The sequence below is a fragment of the Brassica rapa genome, chromosome A10 (assembly GCF_000309985.2).
Source record: "Brassica rapa cultivar Chiifu-401-42 chromosome A10, CAAS_Brap_v3.01, whole genome shotgun sequence".
Classification (NCBI taxonomy): domain Eukaryota; kingdom Viridiplantae; phylum Streptophyta; class Magnoliopsida; order Brassicales; family Brassicaceae; genus Brassica; species Brassica rapa.
Genome location: NC_024804.2, coordinates 4,266,721 through 4,290,499, shown reverse-complemented (window position 1 = coordinate 4,290,499; position 23,779 = coordinate 4,266,721). Strand labels below are relative to the sequence as shown.

The 23,779-nt window shown below is 35.5% G+C and overlaps 1 protein-coding gene and 1 long non-coding RNA gene across 5 annotated transcripts; one reads left to right on the top strand and one right to left on the bottom strand.

Moving 5' to 3' along the window:
- Nucleotides 1–6,873: 6,873 nt before the first annotated feature.
- Nucleotides 6,874–7,602, top strand: LOC117129290 (secreted RxLR effector protein 161-like). The gene has a single exon (XM_033282849.1). The coding sequence runs from the start codon at nt 6,874–6,876 to the stop codon at nt 7,600–7,602; it is 729 nt and encodes a 242-aa protein (XP_033138740.1).
- A 3,989-nt stretch (nt 7,603–11,591) lies between these two features.
- LOC103854370 lies at nt 11,592–22,805 on the bottom strand. 4 transcript variants are annotated; one of them, XR_004452745.1, is made up of 4 exons: nt 19,804–22,805; nt 19,572–19,715; nt 19,415–19,487; nt 11,592–19,335 (listed from the first exon to the last, which is right to left on the bottom strand). It is a non-coding gene; the product is annotated as an uncharacterized LOC103854370 (long non-coding RNA). The 4 variants fall into 4 exon arrangements; XR_004452744.1 differs by having other exon boundaries at nt 19,572–22,805; XR_004452743.1 differs by having other exon boundaries at nt 11,592–19,487.
- Nucleotides 22,806–23,779: the final 974 nt, after the last annotated feature.

The following is a 23,779-nucleotide window of genomic DNA, read 5'->3' as shown; positions in this document are numbered from 1 at the left end:
CAAGTTTCTTTCCTTAATATCGCTTTATTTGTTACTGTTATTTCAACTAGTAGTTTGTTCGTGCTACGCGCGGGATGTAAGTAAATTGTGTAGCCGAATAATTGGTATGTGTTTGATGTTGTTATTGATATTGGAAGTGAGTATTGGGATTTTGTGGTGCTGAAATGGCAGTAATGTTTGATGTTTACTTTAGAAGTAGTTATCCGATGACTTATGCACGTACTGTTCAATTGGTTATAGGAAGTGGCAAGTACGTTTATTTGAGATGACATTTTGGAATCATTTAAAACAGTTTTTTATTGCAAGGCAATTGTATTTTTTTGTAATGTTTGTATGGTTGATTTTTTTTTGTGTAAGGAAAGGGGATAGTAAACTAAATACAAAGTTAGCTCCTCGTTTTTTTTCTTTCTGAATACCAAATGTTTGCTCCTCGTTATGTCCTCTTTCTCTAAATATTGTAGATCTATGTGCAAAAGAAATTATCATTACAGTAAATCTTTTCTCTATTTTAAGAGTTTAAGAACATGATGAGAGAAGACACTTGATTACACCATTTATTCATCAAACGTCGAGAGAAATATTAGTTTTAATAACTTGTTGTGGCATAGTGGTTAAGCGCATGGTTCAATAAGGACTGAACTCAGGTTTGATGCCCCCCCAACGACAGATTAAATTATTTGTTTCATCGGCCAATCTCATGCTGTAACGTCATCTACAAAGTTATATCAAAAATCATTGCAAACAGACTAAAGCATACGCTTCCAGATATTATTGCCTTGAATCAGTCTGCTTTTGTCAAAGGAAGACTGTTAATCGAAAGCCTTCTTCTTGCTACTGAGTTGGTTAAGGACTACCATAAAGACTCGATCTCTAGGCGCTGCTTTCTTAAAATAGACATCTCCAAGGCTTTCGACTCAGTACAATGGAGTTTTTTGTTGAAAAATCTTGAGGCCATGAACTTTCCATCGAAGTTCATTCACTGGATCAAGCTCTGTATCACCACGGCTTCTTTCTCGGTTCAGGCAAATGGAGAACTCGCTGGCTATTTCCAGAGTGAATGGAGATTAAAACAGGGATGTGCCCTCTCTCCATATCTTTTTGTCATCTGTATGGATGTGCTATCCAAACTTCTTGACAAGTCAGCTCAAAGAAATCAGATTGGCTATCACCCCAAATGCAAGAATATGGGTCTTACACACATTAGTTTTGCTGATGATATCATGGTTTTCACAGACGGAAGTCTCAGATCGATAGAGGGTATTATTGAGGCTTTCGACTACTTTGCCAAAGTATCAGGGCTGAAGATAAGTATGGAGAAATTGACAATCTTTTATGCTGGTATATCAGATGATGAAAAGCATGTTCTATTGAATCAATCTGATTTTGAATCGGGTTCTTTGCCAGTGCGCTATCTGGGACTTCCTTTACTCACAAAACACATGAGAAAATCAGACGACGAGGTGCTCATTGAAAAGATTAAGAACCTCATATCCTTATGGACTAATCGGTTTCTCTCAATGGCTGGGCGATTGCAGCTTATTGGATCAGTTCTGATGAGTATTGTTAACTTTTGGATGACTGGTTTCCAGTTGCCGGGAGAATGCATCAAGGAAATAAACAGTTTGTGCTCTGCATTCTTATGGTATGGTCCTAGTCTGAATGCAACGAAATCAAAGATATCATGGGATGTGGTCTGTACTCCAAAGCGAGAAAGTGGTTTGGGTCTCAGACCTTTAAAGGAGATGAATAGAGTTCTATGTCTGAAACTATTATGGCGGCTCCTGTCCTCGCAGCAATCATTATGGACATATTGGATAAAGAGATACTTACTCAAAGGGGAGACGTTCTGGTCTGCTAAAAACAAAACTAATGCAGGTTCATGGATGTGGAGAAATCTTCTCAAGTACAGAGACATTGCAAAACTGTTTCATAAAAGAAGGTCGAGGATGGACGACAAACGTCTTTTTGGTTTGATTCTTGGTTGCCCCTTCGTTGTTTCATGGATCTCACAGGCCTGCGCGGGTGTATTGATTTGGGTGTTCGTCTGAATGCTACGGTCTTCTCTGCTCTAACCACGCGACGGCGAAGGAACCACCGTATGGACATTTACAACATCATTGAATCAGCCATTGAGGAGCAACGACATAAGCTGGCTACTGAGGCTAATTACTCAGTCTGGAAACAATATCAAGATAAATACCAGTCAGTTTTCAGAACTAAAAATACGTGGAACTTGCTTCGTCAGGAGGGTAACATGGTTGATTGGTATAAATGGTTATGGTTCATGTATCATACACCAAGTTCGCTTTCATTACCTGGTTGGCAATTCAGAATCGCCTCACCACGGGTGACCGTATGCTTACTTGGAACACAAGTGTCAACCCGTCGTGTGTCTTCTGCAATCAACAGGAAACTCGTGATCATTTATCTTTCTCATGTCCTTACTCTTCTGCAGTCTGGGCACAGTTGATGAATGGTCTCCTTGGGTCTCGTTTTACCATGGTTCTGGGAGGAAATAATGGTTCTCACCATCGACAACAGCAAGGATATGATCACCAAGTTCCTTACTCGTTATGGGTTTCAGATTTTTCTCCACTCACTATGGCGTGAAAGGAATGACAGACGACACGTGCCACTCCAACCAGTGTTTCAGCTCTTGTTAGTATGCTGGATAGGAATATCTGAAACCGCTGCAGCTCGATATGATTGTTGGGTGTTCTTCGTTACAATGAAAGCTTACAAGTTTGGTTTTCCACTAGTTAAGTTGAAAGAAGTTTCAAAACAGGGGTTTTTTTTTCTATTTTACTTAGCCAAAGTTGTAGCACTTGTTGCAAAAACAGTGTATTTTTTATTTTGAGTAAATTTAACATATATTAAAAAAAAGAAAAAAAAAAACAGTAGCAAAAATAGAAACAAAACGTTAAGTCAAAACGGCATTGCTCCTGTTATAGATTACCACTGTATAATACGGCAGCAACAAACTGATAGCCAAAATCACTTTTACTTTGTGAAAGATATAGACAAAGTCTTTATGACGGTTAGGTTGATTGATTCAGTACTAGATTAGGACTTGGTTATAGTCCGGTTAAGTTTGTATTGAATAGATAAAACCGGTTCTCTCTATTAGATATCACGGATGCGGTTTGTGCTAATGTGATTAGTTAACCGGCTTGGTTTATAAGAGTCGATTAGCTTTAGGATAAGGTTGTTAAGCTGAGCTGATATAATTTTGTAAGATCAGTCTTGAGCTGGATCAATCGAGAGAGAGAGAAACGGTTAGGTTGTAAAGACGGTGGCTCGGATTGTGAGTTCATCGTTGAAGATAGTGAGTTGCTGGTTCAATCCCAGCTCCGGTGAGATATAGCGGCCACTCTTAGTTAACAGAGTGGTGCGGTGAACACCGGGTCAACAGATCGTGTGTGCTACCATAGATCAAGTCGTGAGGTGTTAAGGAAGAAGATCGATAGTTCGGGGCTTTCATTGAGTATCGAATCTTCACAAATTGGTATCAGAGCCAGGTTACGACTAATCAAGATAGGTGTCTCACATTGGAGTTTCGAATCAATCGATTCGATGGCGACTCACAAGATGGAACTGAAGATGACGATATTCGACGGCACCGGCGATTTCGGAATCTGGAAGAAGCGGATGCTAGCAAATCTCAGCGTTCAAGGATTAAAAGATGTCATCGTACCTCAATCACAAGCTATAGTGATTAAGAGTTCTGACGATGAAGACGAAGACACAAAGAAAAAGAAAGATCAAGATGAAGTAGCAAGACTTGAAAGAGATGAGAAGGCTATGAATCTGATCTTTATGAGTGTGGGTGATCATGTTCTAAGGAAGCTGGACAAGTGTAAAACAGCTCTAGAAGCTTGGGAGCTTCTTGATCGTCTCTACATGGCAAAGAGACTACCTAACCGTGTACACGCTCAGCTCAAGGTTTATTTATTCCGGATGCAAGATTCTAAGAGCATAGATCAAAACGTTGATGATTTTCTCAAGCTCATCACGGATCTCAACAACCTCAGCATTGAAATACCAGAGGAGGTGCAAGCGATTCTACTGCTCAATGCATTACCAGGCAGATATGACTCTCTCAAAGAAACCTTGAAGTACAGCAGAGAGGCCATTAGAGTGGATGAGATAGCAAGCACATCTAGGTCCAAAGAAATGGAGTACAAGGAAACGTCGTCATCCAAGACAAATGGGGAAGGCAACTATGCCAGAGGCAGATCAGAGAGTAGGAGTCGAGTCTCGTTTGCAGGAAAGGACAAACACAGATCAAGATCAGAGAATAAAGATGCTAAAAGAGTGTGTTGGATTTGCGGTAAAGAAGGTCACTTCAAGCGTCAATGCTACAAGTGGTTAGAGAGGAATAAAGATCAGAAACACAATCATGATCAAGGTGAAGCGTCACTAGCAAAGGATGATGCAAGAGATCTGGTTGGTCTTCTAGTGGCAGAGGTAAATTCAGTTGAAGCAGACAAAGATGAGTGGGTACTTGACACTGGGTGCTCATTCCACATGACTCCTCGCAGAGATGTGTTTATTGACCTACAAGAGAATGCTTCAGGACGAGTACGAATGGCTAATAACTCAAGTTCAGAGATTAAGGGAGTAGGATCTGTTAGATTTCAGAATCCAGACGGTACAACATTTCTACTTCAAGAAGTAAGGTTCATGCCAGATATTTCAAGAAACTTGATTTCCATGGGAACATTGGAAGAAAAAGGTTGCGACTTTAAAGGCTCAAATGGAATTCTGAAAGTTGTGAAAGGCTGCACTGTGTTCATGAAAGGAGTTCGACATAAGTCTCTGTACATTCTCCAAGCTAAGGCCAAGACATTACCAGTCAGGAGAGTCGAGCTCAGTCGTGTCATCAGATAAGCTGATAGAAGATACCAGGCTGTGGCATAGCAGACTCGGTCATCTTGGTCAGAAAGGGATGGATATACTGATGAAGAAGAATTGTTTTGGCGATAGTCAGATAAAGGATTTAGGATTCTGTGAAGACTGCGTGATTGGCAAAACTCACAAGATAAGTTTTTCACAGGCAAAGCATGTCACTAAGGACAAGTTGGACGACATCCATTCTGATCTATGGGGTTCTCCAAATGTACCTCCAAGCCTAAGCAAGAAACAATATTTTATCTCCTTCACGGACGATTACTCAAGAAAGGTGTGGCTATATTTCTTAAGGTTTAAGGATGAAGCATTTCAAAGCTTTGTCACATGGAAGAAGATGGTTGAGGTTCAGAGTGAAAGGAAGATTAAGAGGCTTAGGACAGACAACTGACAGTTTGATAGTTTCTGCAGAGAGCAAGGAATAGTAAGGCATCGTACGTGCACTTACACTCCTCAGCAGAATGGCATAGCTGAGAGGCTCAACAGAACCATAATGAATAAGGTTCGTAGCATGTTGAGTGAAAGTGGATTAGGAGTGACATTTTGGGCAGAAGCTGCAGCTACATCTGTTTTCTTAATCAACAGATCACCATCCTCGGCCTTGGATTTCAAAGTTCCTGAAGAGTTGTGGACAACGCAGATGCCAGATCTAAGCAATCTTAAAAGGTTTGGATGTCTTGCCTACGTTCACTCAGTTGAAGGTAAACTTCAACCTAAAGCCAAGAAAGGAATTTTTACTGGATATCCTGAAGGCACTAAAGGGTATAAGGTTTGGCTACTAGACGAAGAGAAGGTTGTTATCAGTCGAAATGTAATTTTTAGAGAAGATAAGGTCTTCAAAGAGATAAAAGAGGAATCAGGAGACCAGGGTAATACAGTCAAGGAACCGCAAGTTATCAGCTTGAAGATGTTGGATGTAGAAACAAATAAGGAGGAAAGCCAAGTATCAGACAGAGCTACGGTAAGTGATCAGACGAGTTCAGAAACCAGTGGAGTTAAGTCTGCAGGGGCAGGAGAGATTGCTTCAGAGGATTATCAACTAGCAAGAGACAGGGTCAGGAGAACAGTTAAGCTGCCAGCAAGGTTATCAGATTATGAGTGTGACGTTACTGATGGAGAAGATCAATTCGCATGCTTCATATGTTTGTTGTCTGAAGACACTTCCTCAGAACCAAACTCGTATCAGGAGGCAATGATGGATCCAGATAGTGATAAGTGGAATGAAGCTGCTCTAGAAGAAATGACATCATTAAAGGCTAATGAGACATGGGAGTTAATACACAGGCCTAAGGATCAAAAGGCCATTGGGTGGAGATGGATCTTTAAGAGGAAGGCAGGCATGGCTGGTGTAGAACCTCCGAGATATAAAGGAAGGTTAGTGGCTAAAGGTTATTCACAACAGGAAGGCATAGATTATCAAGAGATCTTTGCTCCTGTGGTGAAGCACGCTTCTATAAGGTTTATGCTGTCAGCAGTGACACATTTTGACATGGAGTTGCAGCAGATGGACGTGAAGACTGCGTTCCTTCACGGCAATCTCGATGAGTTTATTGTTATGGAGCAGCCAGAGGGGTTTGTAGATAAGCAGTATCCAGATAAAGTGTGCAGGCTCAAGAGGAGTTTGTATGGTTTGAAACAGAGTCCAAGACAATGGAATAAGCGATTTGATGACTTTGTGCGAGCAAAGGGTTATATTCGCAGTGAGTATGACTCATGCGTTTACTTCAAGAAGAATGAAGAAGGTGCTTACATCTACTTGTTGCTATATGTAGATGATATACTGATCACATCAACAGACAAAGTTCAAATTCAGAAGCTGAAGTCAGAACTGGGGTCAGAATTTGATATGAAAGATTTAGGTGTTGCTAAAAAGATTCTTGGTATGGAGATTACAAGGACAGAGCAAAATGCGAGTTGTTTGTGTCACAAGAGGAGTATCTTTGGAAGGTGTTAGGAAATTTTGACATGGATCAATGCAAAGCAGTTTCCACACCGCTTGGGGCTCATTTCAAGTTAAAGACGCCAACAGCTATAGAACATAAGGAAGAAGAGGATTACATGAAGAAGATTCCTTATCAGAATGCAGTGGGTAGTATAATGTATTCGATGGTTGGCACTCGTCCTGATTTGGCACATGTGGTTGGTGTAGTCAGCAGGTTTATGTCAAAACCTATGAGAGAACATTGGCAAGCCGTGAAGTGGGTTATGAGATACATCAAAGGTTCAGTTGATACCAGGTTAAGTTTTAAGAAGAAGGGAGACTTCGTTGTTCGAGGTTATTGTGATTCAGATTACGCTGGTGATCTAGATCAAAGTAAGTCAACAACTGGTATGGTGTTTACAGCAGGAGGCAATCCAGTGAGTTGGAGGTCATCGCTTCAAAAGGTTGTGGCACTTTCCACTACTGAGGCAGAATATATTGCGCTTTCAGAAGCCGTGAAAGAAGGAGTGTGGTTGAAGCGTTTTGCGGAAGAATTGGGTTTTCCACAGGATACTATTGAAGTGTTTTGTGATTCTCAAAGTGCCATTGCTCTTTCTAAAAACGCTGTGTTTCACGAAAGGACGAAGCATGTAGCTAGCAAGTATCATTTCATCAGAGATCTGATTAAGGTGGGAGAAGTTCAGGTCCTGAAGATAGCTACAACCAACAATCCAGCTGATATTTTTATGTGTGTAAGCTGCGTGAAGCATTAAAGATGCTTCGTGTTACTACAGACTGAAGCAGAAGAAATTTGGGTCCGGTCAAGGACTCAAGTGCGAAGTTCGGTGAAAAACTTCAAGGAGGAGCTACTAAAAGTTCTTTGAGGAATACAGGTAAATGTTTTCTAAGTTGTTCTCAGTTTAAGTTTTCTACTGAAGTTTCATCTAAAGCTTGTGATGAGGATAAGACGTTGTCTAAGGAGGAGATTTGAAAGATATAGACAAAGTCTTTATGACGGTTTAGGTTGATTGATTCAGTACTAGATTAGGACTTGGTTATAGTCCGGTTAAGTTTGTATTGAATAGATAAAACCGGTTCTCTCTATTAGATATCACGGATGCGGTTTGTGCTAATGTGATTAGTTAACCGGCTTGGTTTATAAGAGTTGATTAGCTTTAGGATAAGGTTGTTAAGCTGAGCTGATATAAGTTTGTTAGATCAGTCTTGAGCTGGATCAATAGAGAGAGAGAGAAACGGTTAGGTTGTAAAGACGGTGGCTCGGATTGTGAGTTCATCGCTGAAGATAGTGAGTTGCTGGTTCAATCCCAGCTCCGGTGAGATATAGCGGTCACTCTTAGTTAACAGAGTGGTGCGGTGAACACCGGGTCAACAGATCGTGTGTGCTACCGTAGATCAAGTCGTGAGGTGTTAAGGAAGAAGATCGATAGTTCGGAGCTTTCATTGAGTATCGAATCTTCACACTTTGGTCTCTCTTAACCACATACAATGTGAGTTGTCACAAAATTAGGAAGCCACTATACGTGATATGACCTTCTATTAGAATGACAAAAAAAAGATCCAAGCAAAAGAATATTAGAATTAAGTGTTTTGTTCAGTTTGATATTTGTTCAGTTTGATGTTTTGTTCACTGACATTTAAAATCAGTGATTACCATATTCTTGAAAATATACTTTAGTTTTTAGGGGATGTTTTTGGTAGGAGAATATAAATATTTTTAATCTGTAATTTAATGAAAACATCAAAAAATAAAAAATGAAATAAAATATGGATCTCAATTTATACAAAAGCTTAGTTTATGTTTATATAAAAGTTATATATATAGTAGTAATTAGTTTTTGATTTTAATGAGACTATATTAATATAAAATTTTATAAATTGTATTCTTGTTATTTTATTGAATTATGTTATATTTTACATATGTCCAATCCTAGACCCATAAAATTTATTCATTTGAGTATTAAAATTTATAGATTTTCTACTATATATATAAATTATTTAAATTTTCATTATTTCTCCCCGTTAAATATTTTTATAACCAATCATTATCGGCTAAAGCAATAACATTGACTGTACCATCAAATTTGCGAAGAAAATACATTTCAAATTGAACCAAACTTATAATCGAGTTTGAACCAAAACCAAAATCTCTACAGGCACAACACGTGGATGCTAGTTAGGGCTTTGAAGTCTTTAAAAACCAACCATATAGTGATACTATAAACGGAGTGGACCAACCTGTGATGGAGAGTTAAGAATGTAGGTGTTAAGCTCAGTTAGAGTAACAGTTTTGTTTTTCTTAACACCTCCATACTTGGTAGAAGTGGAGTTGCTAGCATCCTGAGATCCAGCCAACTTACAAACAGTTTTTTTAGCACCAGATTTAATGATTGATTTAACAACAGTTTGAGTTTCAAATACCTAACGCTGCTAGCATACTCTCGGTGTCTAGGCATTCGTTGTCAAAATAAAAGTGTTACCAAGGTTGCATTGAGAAAAAGGCACCCTGAATTCGCATATTATGTATTATATGGTTTTATATATTATGAAATAATGTATTGAATAAATAAAAGTCAGTAACTATTCCATATATAATTAAATTGATGTAAACATATAAATTAATTTTATTAATCCAAACAATATTTTTTTTCTATTTGATAGGATATGTAATTAAATTTAAATGATATCAATATAAATAATATATTTTAATATTAATGTCTATTAAATGATGCTCTACTAATATTTTTTTTGATCATTTGTATCTTTATAGCAAAAAAATTCATTGTGGGATTAATAGTTTTATTAATTTATATTTTTTAGAAAATTAAGTTGCCAATGTTCGTTCAAAGCTTTTATCAAAAAAAAATTGTTCAAAGTAAATTTTGAATCTAAAATATGTATGCATTTTATATGGTTTATAGTTTAATTTAAACTATATATATATTAATATTAATATTTAATTAAATTAGACTTTTACTTACATGTTTTTGTAACCATTTGTATTTTGTCATAACAAATATTTTAAACCATGGATCACAAAATTTGAATGTGAGACTTTTAACAATTTTAGTAATTTATAGTCGTTTTAAAAAATTCAAAATATAACATATACATAAAAATCTAAATTTTTATAAAATTTTTAATTTATTTTAATAGTTTAAAATAAACAAATATGATAGAAGATACATTAATTTTTATAAAAGTTTCGTTATTCAAAATCATTAATTGTCATATATACTTTAGCCACATTATGCAATTCCGTAACTTTTATTTAAGGAAATAATAAAGAACATTAATAAAGAATTTATGGTTAGTTTAGTAACAAGCTTATTATATAATTAGATCGACCAACATATTTTTCTAATGATTGTAAGAATCATCTTAATGATGACACGTGGCAAAAAGAAGTTGTAATGTTTATCAATTAATATATAGGGGATTTGATTTATGGCTTCTGCTACATGTCTAAGACCGACCAGTTGCTCCTCCTTCGGTGTACCCTCTCCGAATTCACCTTTATTGGAGGTGTCACATGGCACAAATCGATGACCTCCTTAAGAAGACCTGAATACTGATTTCCTAACCACTGCCTCTCGCTTTAAAGTCTCACCGTCATCTTTGCCTCTCCTGTCAAAAGAAGATTACACGCCGAGAGTTAATGATCTGAAAGAAACACCATCTCCAAGATAGAACCACCGTCAATCGAATCTCTCTCAACTATCGGCGACGAACCCTAGCACCCAATAGTTAACTTGAAACTTCCAGCCTTACTCTCCACCGTCCTCGAAGTAAAGAGCAAAAGCCATCGGTTGACGAGCCACGAAGACCCTGGAGCTATCTAGGGAACCACCGCACAGAGCCCACCCAAAAGGTACACCTCTGGTACTCACCGCAGATCGACTAATCTGTCATAAAAATTACCGAAGGAGGAGGGAAGGTGTGGGAGATCTCAACGTTGTTCGGCGAAGTCATCGGAAGCCAGAAGAGAAGAAAAATCACCCATGCGTGTAGTCCACCTGCCAAGCAAAAGCCTTTCCTTGATAAATTGTTTTAATATAATTTGAGTCAAAATAAATCCATATTATTGTTGTGGTTGCATCGGATCGCAAGGCGCATATTAAAGTTGTGAGGTTCATAATCGTATAGGGAAAGCAGCGAGCCTGAAATGGTGGAGCGGCTACTTATCTATGTGTGGTAGACTTGGGTCATGTTTTACCATAAGTTCAGTGTGTGCAGTTCATGTTGAGACACTCTGAGGAGTTCTCTCTCTTTTTTGGTTATTTTATATGTTTTATTGCATGTTATAGGTAGAAATTTAGATGTGTTATGTGATATTATTGGTTTATTTATTGTTTTTAGATTGTTCCTAAGTGACCATTTGTCAAGATTCACAACATTTTTTTCATATAAGTTCGAAAAAAGTGAATGAGTAATTTGTCTCAGAGTTGTGCAAGGTTTTGGAGGAGTTTGGTTTATTTATATGGACTAGTGGTTTGCCCGCGTTACGCGCGGAGCGGCTGTCTTTTGTTGTAATTTGATTTTTTTTTATGTAGCATATCTTGATAGGTGGATGATATTCTAAAAGTTTTAGTTATATGTTAGATGATGAAGCAATATCTGGATCCATGGTATTACTAATGGTTTTATGGTTTAAGTAGTGTAGGTAGATAGTAAGAAACCTGTGAATTGTATAAAATAGTCCGGCATTTGTAGTTTAATTTTAGGAAGTAATCTTAATTTTTTTGTGTGTCATGTATTGTTTGTCTTTATTGATGTTAGTTTTTATATAATAAAATAATAGTGTGAATGGAAAAGATTTATTAATGAGGATAAATTATTAATAATTGTGTTTGGAAATGAAAAACCAAAGTAGAAAATACTACACAAATAAAATTAGAAATTAAAACATGATATTCCATGTTATTAATCATATTAAGGGTGGAATCATAGATTACTTTCCCTACATATTGGGTAGTTTTTGTTTGTACGAAGCCATTGATCAATGCATGTAAAATAAAAATTATGACCGCAAGTAAGAGAGCAAAGTTTGTTTCCATAGTTGTAATTTCTAAAGCAGATAGTGCATATATCGTTTTCTTCTTTTGTAGCTGGAGGGCTATTTGTTTCCTCTAGATCTGTGATGATAAGATTGACGTCAAGTCTTGCAGTCGCATTTTGGTTGTAGTCCTAGATGGTAATAGTAACTTGGAGATCATTAATTATGGTATTGTAGCTGTTTGGCAGTTTATTCATTACGTATTCAGTAGTCTCTTGAATAAGCAAGGTTGAGTCGGGGTGGTGAATGTGATGGTATGTTAGCATTAATTCCATGTACTCAGTTGTTGAGTCTTTTAAATTACCTTGATTGTCAATGATAAACGGTAGCTAAAAATCAATGATGGATTGTTGTGTGTTGAGCCTGTGGACGTAGACTTGTAGTGTTTGTCGTGGGTTTGCTCATGTAGATTATGTTTGGTGTGAGAGCTGATAAGAGAAAAGTGGTCTGTTATTCATGGTATAGTATTTTGTGTGAGGATAAGTTGTTATAACTATGTCTTATAGAAGGTTTGTTTAAGTCTTTTTTTCTCTTTAAATTTTCAACCGTTTAGTTCAAATGTCCATTTATTCAGGGGGCGTTAACATTTCGAGTCAATGGTTTGTGATAAGTTTGATGTTTTGTCTTGATTGAGTTTTTACTTATTTCGAAGACCATATATAATGATGTGTAGTGTGTATTTGTATGAGAGCTGGATAATATTAGTTATTTTTGCATTTGCATGATTCTCATAATGAGATTTTTCTTAGTATGATAGATGTTCGTTTGGAAATATATACTTTGTTTGTTTTTGCAGACGGTGTGCCCGCGTCAGTTATACCGAGAACTCACACACTTTTATGTTTCATGTAGTGTAGTTTTTATATATGTAGGTTATGTTTTGGTTTTTGTGAGACAGAATGAGGGGATTTTTGTTTTAATTTGATAATGAATATAAACATAAAGTATGGGCCAATAAATAAACATAAAGGCTCAATAAATTATCATAAACCCCTACTCATCGACGAGTTTGAAACACCAAAGAGAAAAGAAGAAGAAGAAGATCCGCTAGTTGAAAACAAAAGCAAAAAGAAAAAGTTGTCTCTCTGTTCGACAAGTGTCGCAAAATGGGGATAAGAGGGATGACGTGGCGCATTATGGAGCATTTCTCTTCAACTCTCTCCGTTCTTCAACGATATACTTTTTAGTATTTTTACACATATTAAGAAAACACATTAAACTACTATAATAAATGTATCGTTTTTTTGTAATTTTCAATAACTTTTAACCAATAATAATTCACCAAAGTCAATTAATATTTTTGAAGTTTACAATTTTTTCATAGAAAACACAAAAATACATCTTTTTGAAACAAACTTCTTTCTAAAAAGTCTATCTTAATGGAACGGAGGGAGTATAGACTAGTGGTCACCGGGTTTGTTGTTCTTATTCTAAATAAATCAACAATGTATTTTATGGTCTTTGTAAAGAAAATAAGTTCAAAACACGAAGATGAATATATGTTGAAAAATAATGATTTTTTTATCCATTTGATAGTGGTTACCGACAATAGTGTATTACTTTGTTTTGAAGTTACTTAGGTCAATGTGGAATAGCATAAACGGTTATGATTAATCTCTTCAATAAAATAGAATACAAAAAGCTTATAGTCGTAACAAAGTAAATTCAATTGAAATTTAAACATAAGTAAATTTTATGTTTAAAGAGGAAACATGTGAATGCTTGTGTTTGTTTTTATGATTATCTTGTTTGAAGTAAGATAACAAATTGGTTCATCCTCTTAAAGTAGTAACAATCTTCGTATATTTTGTCTATACCAAAGATGTGGTAATTTGTTGGAGACTTCATTGTGACCGTATTGGTTAAATACTTTGTTTCAACGGGATTTAAGTAACTGATTCTTAAGACTGTAGATCTTGTATTAATTCAGCTATTCACCTTTTATGGGCATTTAGTGTGCCTCTTTAGACTGGTGATTTGATTTGGTTTATCTTCATCAAGCATGATTTCAGTTTTCTGCAGCCTTTCAGATTCTATTATTCTCGTGATTATCACTTCTATTTTATTGCAATAAATGTCCCACTATGTTGAACGATGGCAGTCATATAAATACATGGTAGTTTAAGTTATGTTAATATCTTTGTTCACAGATTTAGTTTTATTAAACTAAAAAATGTGAACGGTTTTGGATATGAATTATGTTATTTGCCGTGTTTATGTAGCCATATATAGATATTTCTACAGTTATGGATATCATGCTGGTTTCCATCTCTACAGCTCTACTTATATGTTATTTCTGTTGGTGTTGCATGAATTTTGGATCCCGCGTAATTGGTGATTGTTGTCTCATCTAGCCTTCTCAACATGCGTTGTGTATTGTGTAAGTTCTGCATGATATAATGTTTATTGTGGAGCACTTTCTACCTAAACGTTTAATTCCAAACTCCTCCTTACGGGTTTCTCTAAGAATTAAGGTCTGGATTCTTATAATTTCTTGAGGTCACAATTTGTGAATATTAAATAGTTATGTGAAGCATATATAGTTATCCAAAGAGGTTTGTATTTCTTAGAGGATCATGAGGTTGATGTTAATTTAGGATTGATTCCACGAAATATGTTTGGGTGGGAATTAGTTGACTCAAATGAATGTGATAGGATTCTAAAATATATAAAAAAAATATTATTTCCAAACATTTGATGGTCGATTATTAATTTGATTTTTTTAAATATATATGTAAGTTCAATAATATCTACACAATAGAGAGGTCTGAAATAAATTATCAATAAAGTTTTAAAAATGGTTAGCATGAAACTAAATTATGCATTTATATGATTAGCATAGCATATACTTGCCTGAACAAACCCAATTTTCTTTTTGTCAAAGCATTTTTTAATCATCTATGAATATTACTTTATTAAAAAAACTTTATTAAGATAATCTGCTGGTCTTCAAACCACACGCAAAGGGTCGTTTTAACTGAAGCAATAACATAACTTAAAAGGTCTTAGAAAGTAAAGAAAAAGGATGAGTTCAGGTTTCGTACTAATAAAACTTGTCATTAGGGTAAAACACAGCAAACACTTCGTCCCTCCAAGCTTTCTACCATTCATCCATGCTTCTTGTACTTGAAAAACCATCAGTATCACCATACTTCAAGAACCCTTACACATGTATACGCCTATGCAGTCTCAGTCTGGGTATGTTAGGGCTGATTCTTATAACAAAAGCTGTAAAACAGTCATATACAAACCAAAGAAAATAGAGAGACAAATCAATATATGCTTTTAATATTTATTATCTCCAAATGGATAATAAAATACAATATAAACATCGCTTACCAAACTTTCACCCTTCTTGTCTCATGTCTTCCATGTTGTCTCTGAGATAATCCTCGGTCACAACTTGAGTATAGCATACAACTGTTGTTACCACTGGGCCCGGCTGTTACATGTTCATCTGCAAAAGAGAACAATTCTACAATTGATAAACCATTAAGAGACAGAGGTTGCTAACATCTTAATGTGTTATAAAAATCTATACAAAAGTGTAACAAAAATTAGTTTGCCTGAAAAGCAATCTGCTATTGTGCATATGCAATAATATACTCTCTTGTTCAGGTTTCGGTTGCATTGTTCCCTGATTCGCATGTCTCACAGTAAGCGTTTTATCTCCCATTTGATGCCATATCTGTACCAGAGAGATCTTGGTAATTGTTATTTATGTGTGAAAAATAGTTGTTCATCTATAGACCACCAAAACTAAAACTCAAACAACTATATGGTAGAAGGGTTAACATTAAAATCCTACCTCGAATACAACCCAAAGACATTGTGTTACTTGCCATCTTCAACAAATCGCATCTCCACAAAAGCAAACTTATTCTTATGGTTTATGTAAACATTAATAACAACACTGCAGCACAGGAAATTAAATCAATATTAGCATCAAACGATGTAATATAGCATAAAAAAAACTAAATGATACACACACACAAAAAGAGATGAATCATCATAAAGTTCCAACCTGAGAAAACAACAGCACACCTGGTCAATTGCACAGGGAATCAAGCAAGGGATGTTTTCTTTGAAAGGGAACAAGTGTGGGAATGAGCTAGAAAAAGATGGAACGGCCTACAAATGTATGGAAATAACCAAAAAAAATGGTAAATACAACAGCCTTTATGCATTATTTGCATAATACACCTGCACACGCCAACACGAACAAAGAGATATACCTGCACCGCAGGGAAGCTCTATTTCGCAACTGGATCTTTGCCGGTAAAGCCGAATCCCATCAATCTAGCAAAGGAAAAAAATGGAGGAGATACAATAATGAAAACACATTGAACCGAACCAAACACAGCTCTAAAGATACATAAAGCAGGAAATAGGAGATAAAATCATCTAGATATCACAAAGAAAGTGGTTACTAACCTCTTCGTTTGCCACAGGTGAAAGCCCACCAACATAGACTCTGTGAGCATGCCTAGTTGCCTGAAGACACATAAAGTAAATAAAGAGACATGGTTAGAAACAGAGAGGTTACAATACATCTCAATTGGTGGTTTTCATTGCAGGAAAAGAACACATTTATACACGGACATTCAATCCATTACATTGGAATGATGAGGCCCTCTAAATGCGAAAGAGTGGGAAGAGTGGTGGATACGACTTTAATGCTCAGATTAATGGAGATGATAGCTGATAACGGAATACATTACACCGGCGTTGCTCAGGGGTCTAGAGATGCAAAGAGTCACAGAGAGTGACAATGAACGAAACCCTAGTAGTACATGGTCCTGGTTTGAATCTATACAATAGAATTTATCAGCAACAAAGCCCAATCTGCAAGCGATAAGACGGAGTTGGCGGCGTAAAGTTTACAGGGGAAGTGAGAAGCTCAGGAGAAGTCTAGTAAGGATAAGTTGAATGGTGGAGTGGTCTTGTATAGTCGACGCTGGATTTGACAGAGGAGAGTGGCGGAGAGAAGGGGAAAGTGACGGTTGAATAGTGGGAGGAACAAACCCGAAGAACTCGTGGGCCAGCAAAAGATTTAAAAGGCCATTTGACGAAACTCACGAAATAGTTCTAGATGTTAAGAAAATAGTTACCATGTGTCACCAAAAGCCCTATCCTCCTTGTTGTTGTGGCAGCAGGAGAAAAGAAAAAAACCTCTTTTATATCTACTAGAGATTTTACCGTGTTACGCGCGGTTTATATATTATAAATTTGTTAACTATTATTTTTACTCTTGTGAAAATTGTTTTATCTGATTTTATATTTTTATAAATATTTATTGATTGATCATTTTTAATATTTTCCTTTGTTTTTAGTAAATTTGGAATATGAGTTGCTAAACAAATTAGCCTATACCACATATTTTGCTGTTATAAAATATGTTTACTATTCATTAAACCAAAAATGAGTTGCTTGACTAACACACTTTAGTTTGATATTATTATTTTTCTTGGTTATTAATCTCTATTTACTTCCTACATTTTTTCTGTGTGTATCCGCTTAGGTTTAAATTTTTCCCCTTTTTGGAGGTTCATTTCATTGTTTTAGCTGTTTTTTCTAATGTTTAATTTTATTTAAATTTTAGTTATTTTTATCTTCAGTTTTTCTCTTAGTCTTTCCATATATCACAACTCGGGATGTTACAATTCACCCCCTCTCAAAGAATGCAACGTTCTCGTTGCGTCCCACGACAGGTCTCAAGACGCCTCTCAGGTCAAAACTGAGACGGATAATCAGCTCTGATACCACTTATAACGTCCCGACCGCCCACGGCTAATGGACCACCCACGTCCGCTCTCTCGGCCTGTGGGCCCCATTCCATCTGACGGTCGGTCCGTTAATTTTCTAAGGCTCTAGAGTCTTGTTTATTGACCCTGCAATTACTACCCGACCTTTTCCCGTGCTTTCGCCTCACTTGTACAGTATCGCGAATCACTTCCCGATAGGTCACCCATCCTTTCACTACTCCAGCCCCAACACGCTTAACTCTGGAGTTCTAAACGGATGTGTGACGGAAAAGGTAAGTTAACTTTGGTGACATAGGTAGCCAAATCAATTCTCTTAAGTCTTTCCATATATCACAACTCGAGATGTTACATTAATGTGTTAGACAAAAATAACACTTTATTAGTTCAGCTTTTCAGGGGAATACATTGAGTATTAGCTTATGTTTCTTATAAACTATAATCATTATGTTTTTTCAACAAAAAAAAACTATAATCAATATGTGAGAGAAGAACAATGTACTTATATATTTTTGTTCTGGAAAATGTATTATTTCAGACAAATGTGTATATAAAAAGTGACAGGATGTATAATTTATATTTTGGATTGTTTTAAAAAAAAAAATTTCTTAATTCAGTTGTTCTCTACGACATAACTACACGTGGAAGAGAGGGAGGAGATCATGATGATGTAAAAGCAAGGAAATCCGTTCTACGTTTTTTGAGAGAACCATGTTAAACACTAACATGATCTTTGAGGATTTTCTTTTGTGCTAGTTGTCCAGTGGTTAAACTCAACTTGGGAGGTCATGAGTTCGAGTGCCGCTAAGAAGTGATTATCTTGAGGGACCTTCGAGCGTAATACAGAGAAGTTAGCAGGGCCACTGGTAGGATTTACATGGGTGATCACCAGTTCTCCTGGATGCCTCGGCGGGCTCCCCAGCTAAGCTCCAGTGGACGGTCATTGGCGCTACTCGAATCCTCTCGAAGCTTCGGATACCAGGATCATCAGAAAAACAAATTATTTTATATTTACAACAATACTTCATAGAAAGAAAAGATAACTTTCATGAAAAAAGAAGAGATTTTGGTTGACGAAGCAATGTCACTAGATAGTTTGTATATCTGTTTGTAGCCCTCAAGCGAATGCTTCCTAAAATTGGTGAGCATACTTTTCATAAACCATATGATATTTGTAATTTGGCTTCAAAGTGTGACAGACTAATAAGATAAAAATATCTGATAATATATGAATATATATTGCTTTGAAAGTTAAACTTAAAAAAGGGGTAAAAAGGTATTCTGAACCCTTAAAATTTTCCTTATTATTTTGACCCTTCTTTAATCTCTGCAAAAAGAAAAAATTTCACGCAAAAGAATAAGATTAACAAAAAATAAATGACCTGGTTAGCAAGTCACGTTCTATCTCGCATATCACAAGCCTTTAGAGCAACTCGAGGCCTAGTTGTAGCCAAACCTTTATTGCAGACACCTATCTAAGTCCTTTGGAAAAGTCTCTCATGCTGTTTCACAAAGATGCATGTCACACAAATATTTTAATATCAGACATGTTTCGTCCTGATATGTGAACTACTGAAATCAAATAAAATGTATCAGCAGACTACTTGTAACATACTGTGTTTCAGATAAAAGCTGGTGCACCTGGTGGCTGAAGACAGAACTGGTATGCGCTGTAACACAATAATAATTAGAGTGTGATTCAAGTCTTAACTTTGCTTTTATTACTATGTAAATATCTAGAGCACACACCTGTAACTATGCAAGCCAAGCAATGTGATCAATGATTGAATGTTATAACTATGCTGTTGCGAGCAAGCACTACCTGATTTTTCAAACAAAAACACAATAAGTTAAATGAGAACCATAATTGTGTTAAAAATAGATACAAACATGGTCACTAACCTACCTTGCTAAGGGAAGAACTCTTCTAATGGTCATCTCCAAAGCCTTCTCTAACACATGTAATATGCCCCTTTTATAGGGACATGATTCTTCCTCAGAACATATACTCCTAGAGATTCCCTTCGTAACCCACCACAACATAACAAACCTGACATTACAAATTTTTGTTAGTATAAAGACTTTTCAATAATTCAAACCAGATTTTACCCCCAAAAAAGAGGATATAAAGAAGTAACTTGAATTCATCTATGTTAATCTGATGCATAGTCTCCTGAAGTGCTTTATTATAATTTTCCGGCGCCGAATATAATTCTTCGTCCCAATAAACTGTAGCAGCTAACATTGAGCTTCCACCACACTAATTAAACTCAACATGTGCTTGTGTCAGCCAGTTTTGGTCATAGGACTCTATAAATTCTCTTAAAAGACCAATCTAGTGAGTCTTAAAAGAAGACACAAAATTTCACTTACAAATCTAGTGAGAAATGCTGGTGGATGATGCTCTTCCGGCAAGGGAAGAACAACATAGGTCACATCAGAGCTAGGAAAGGAAGACTTAAAACACACCATCAAAGTTTTTGTCCCTAACTCCAAAGAGGAGCCGATAAGAGAATCCATGAGAGGCGATGAGCGGGGGTGCCGGACCTGGCCGAATACCTCTGACAAACACTGTCTACTGATTTTTCCTCCTCATGCTAACATCTAAAAGCTCAAATTAAAGCAAATCAATCCCAGTATACATTTTACAACATATTGGTCTGGCACATCAAAACGAAGTCACAACTTCAATACTGAAATCTATTTATCTCAACTGTACAAATGAAATATAAAAATTATACAAAATCTATGTCTGCAACTTATAAAATAATAATCACATTCTATACATTATTAAACACTTATCTTATAGCGATTTAAATATAGCTTGGAAAAGGAAAGGAAGATTACGTGAAGGAGAAAGCCTCGAGATACTCAGAATAAACTTTGCCCCATTTCTGCAACTCTACAACCACACATCTACCAAACAGCTCCAACGAAATGGATTAACCGGAACCGTAGTTCCCATTAGGCTGGATACTTTCTGGTGGAGACAGGAGACATCCCTTTGGATTTCATTGCCACAGCTTCAATTTCTTCAGTGAAGGTTTTGGATTTTGGTTGGATTTATACAGAAAAAGAAACAAAGAGAGGTGAAACGAATTCATAAAGAGTGGAGTAAAGAAAACAATTAATTGATCAAGGACGAATGTGATAACGTTGATTTTCAGATAATGGTAACAAAGAAGATGAAGTGGAAGAGTCAATATGTTCGACTTTGATACACACCCTAGGCGTAGGAGAAATGTGTCAACAGTGGGCCATTACGAAAATGTTGACATCCCAATGGTTAGTCCATTTTGTTATACAAAGATAGAATGACATGGCAAAAAAGAACTTCATGATTGGTGGATCTTTTAAGAGGACGTGACAGCTCTCTCCATTGAGCATTAAGCTTTTTTAGTATTGTAAGATTTTCTTTTAATAACGGGTAAATTTCACTTTTACCTTTTTTTGGTATCACAATTCATTACCTTCATTGAATAAACATTTTCATAAATACTTTCTTCATTAAAGATATAAAAGATTTTTCTACATTTGCTTAATAGATATATAAATATAAATAATTATTTGAATAAATTAAAAATATATTTTTTACAGTTTTCGAATTATACATTTTCAAAGTATAACTTTTAATAATTTTCTCTTTTTGCTTTAAAATTTTGATTTTTGTCAAACTTTTTTTTGCAAAGTTTCAAAATTTTTTTTTGAAATTATTAAAAAAAAATTATATATTTTTTAAAATCCTAAATCTACATTCCAAAATCATACAAGTTAAAGTAAATGTGGTTGAGGTAAACATGAAATGTGGTATTAGGAATTTGGTAGTTTAGGCAATTTCTCTTTAATAACTCAGTTTTATGCATTTTCTTTTTTATTTAAATGGTTTTGTCATAATTTTTGGCTTTAATATTTTTTGAAATTTTTAAAAAATGTTTTTGCTAACAATCTCTTAATTATTTTTATGAGTAAAATAAAATAAGCAGAATGTGCATGAATTCAACATATTTTCTATTGATATTGTTCAGATCTATATGCAGAAATTTTATTCTTAACTATTTTATTTAGTTTCTAGGCAGATTGTATGCCAAATCCCCGGATAATAGTAGCTAAGATCATGATGTTGATGAACTTTATTTTTAGTTAAATTGTATATCAAATTACAAATACAATTAAACTAAACAATAGAACCTAAGATGACAATGAACCAAACCCAGAATAATAGTGCGTGGAACACATTTTGAAAGCCAGACAACGAGACAGGTTTGGACCAAAGAAATCAAGAGTAGCCGAGGACAAAAGTCGGGCACTACAAGCTATCGAAAAAAAGAAGTCTTCAGACTTTGAAACAACGACCCCTCCAATTTCAACCATCATGTTGCAACCTGACTCCGATAAAGAATCCAAGCACGAGGGAACCCAAAACACTCAACAGAGATATTTTTGGCGGCACCAGAGAGAACCACCGAGCGATGATACCACCGGTCAGAAAGATAACCTGAATATTGTCATTTTTAATCTAAGCCGCCATGACTTTTTACCACCCCCAACCCTCTCCCTTCCGAAAGCACACCGCGGGAAAAAAAACTGTTCAATAGTCAAACTGCTGCACGGCAAGAAGAGCAAGGTCCACACCAAGTGCAATATCAACTCTGTTATGATGATGATGATGCCTTCCATGAACGAATACAACCTTTCAAACACCTAAAGTACCCATGCGTATAAAATTATTGTAGTTTTATTTTGAAAAATTGTATTATTCTAGTTTTACATACATATACAATAAATGCAGATCTCTCGATTGATTCATCTCAATTTATGAAAGGAAACAGACTGGTTTGAACCAATTCACGTGGTTCCATATAATTAGAGATGTCAAAATGAGTTATAGTCAATGTTTTTAAACTCGACCCGGATACTGAACCGGACGATTTACCGGGTCCTGATCACTGGATTAACTGCAAGTAAACTGCGGGTTAATAAATGAATTAATTTTATTATATAATAATATATCAGCTATGAAAAAAGATAAAGAAACTAAATTTTAATATTTTCTAAATGTTTATTAAGACATAAAATAATAGTTTGGATATGTATATATTTTATGTTTAAAAACATTTAGAAAATACTTAACTTTAGTTTCTATATTTTTATTTTCATTTGACATACAAAATATTAAAAAATAGTTTAGACTATTTCAAATTTTCTAAAACAAGGTATGAGTTATGACATCTAAAAAACAAGATATAAAATTCATAAATATTTAAATGTCTAATGTGAACAATAAATTAAACTTCAAATCGAAAATAAACCAAAAATAAAAGATCATTGCAATAAATAGTCAATAACGGAAATAAACTAACACCAAATCAAATCAACTAATTTTGGTTCTGTTAACAACAAAAAAATAAAAAAAATGGTTCTCTCTACCGTCGTTCATTTCATTTTCTTCAGGTGGCATAGTGAAATCTTCATCAAAATATAAAAATCACATATATAAAACTGAAAAAGGAAAAACCTAACTTCTTTTTTTCCAGCACCTAACTTCTTAATTGGAAACTTAGAATATAAAACATAAAAAAAAAAAAAGCAAAAGTTATTTATTGGTTCAACCGGTATCGGGTTCCAGATTTTAGTGGGTTTTCAAAAGTTTTTTCGGGTTTCTAAAATATTGGATTTTTTACAAAACCCAAACCGGATTTTTTTGGATCACCGGATATACCGGTTCAACCGCGGATCCGGGTCGGGCTTCAAAACACTGGCTATAGTTCATGAGTTGGCTCCGCTCATCTCGATTTTCATGAACATGATCTCTATTTTTAGGTTCATTTAATAAATAAGCTTAATGATCAAGATTAAATTAGATCACAAGTTATACAAACGATCTTTAATAAACATGAGCTAACTCATAAGCTTGGTTGTTTATATACTTTATTATATATATATATATATGATTTCTAGTTTTCTTAGATAAGAAAAGATAATTTCTATCTAGCCGCTCAGGAGGGGATGAGAATGGCGATTCCAAGATCCAGATAGACTTGACGTCGATCCTGCACTCGGCGGTCTCTGCATCATCGCAGGGGAGACTACCCGACACTCCCTGTGTATCGAGGT

Coding starts and splice junctions, on each gene's coding strand:
- LOC117129290 (XM_033282849.1), top strand. CDS start 6,874: ATGGATCAATGCAAAGCAGTTTCCACACCGCTTGGGGCTCATTTCAAG.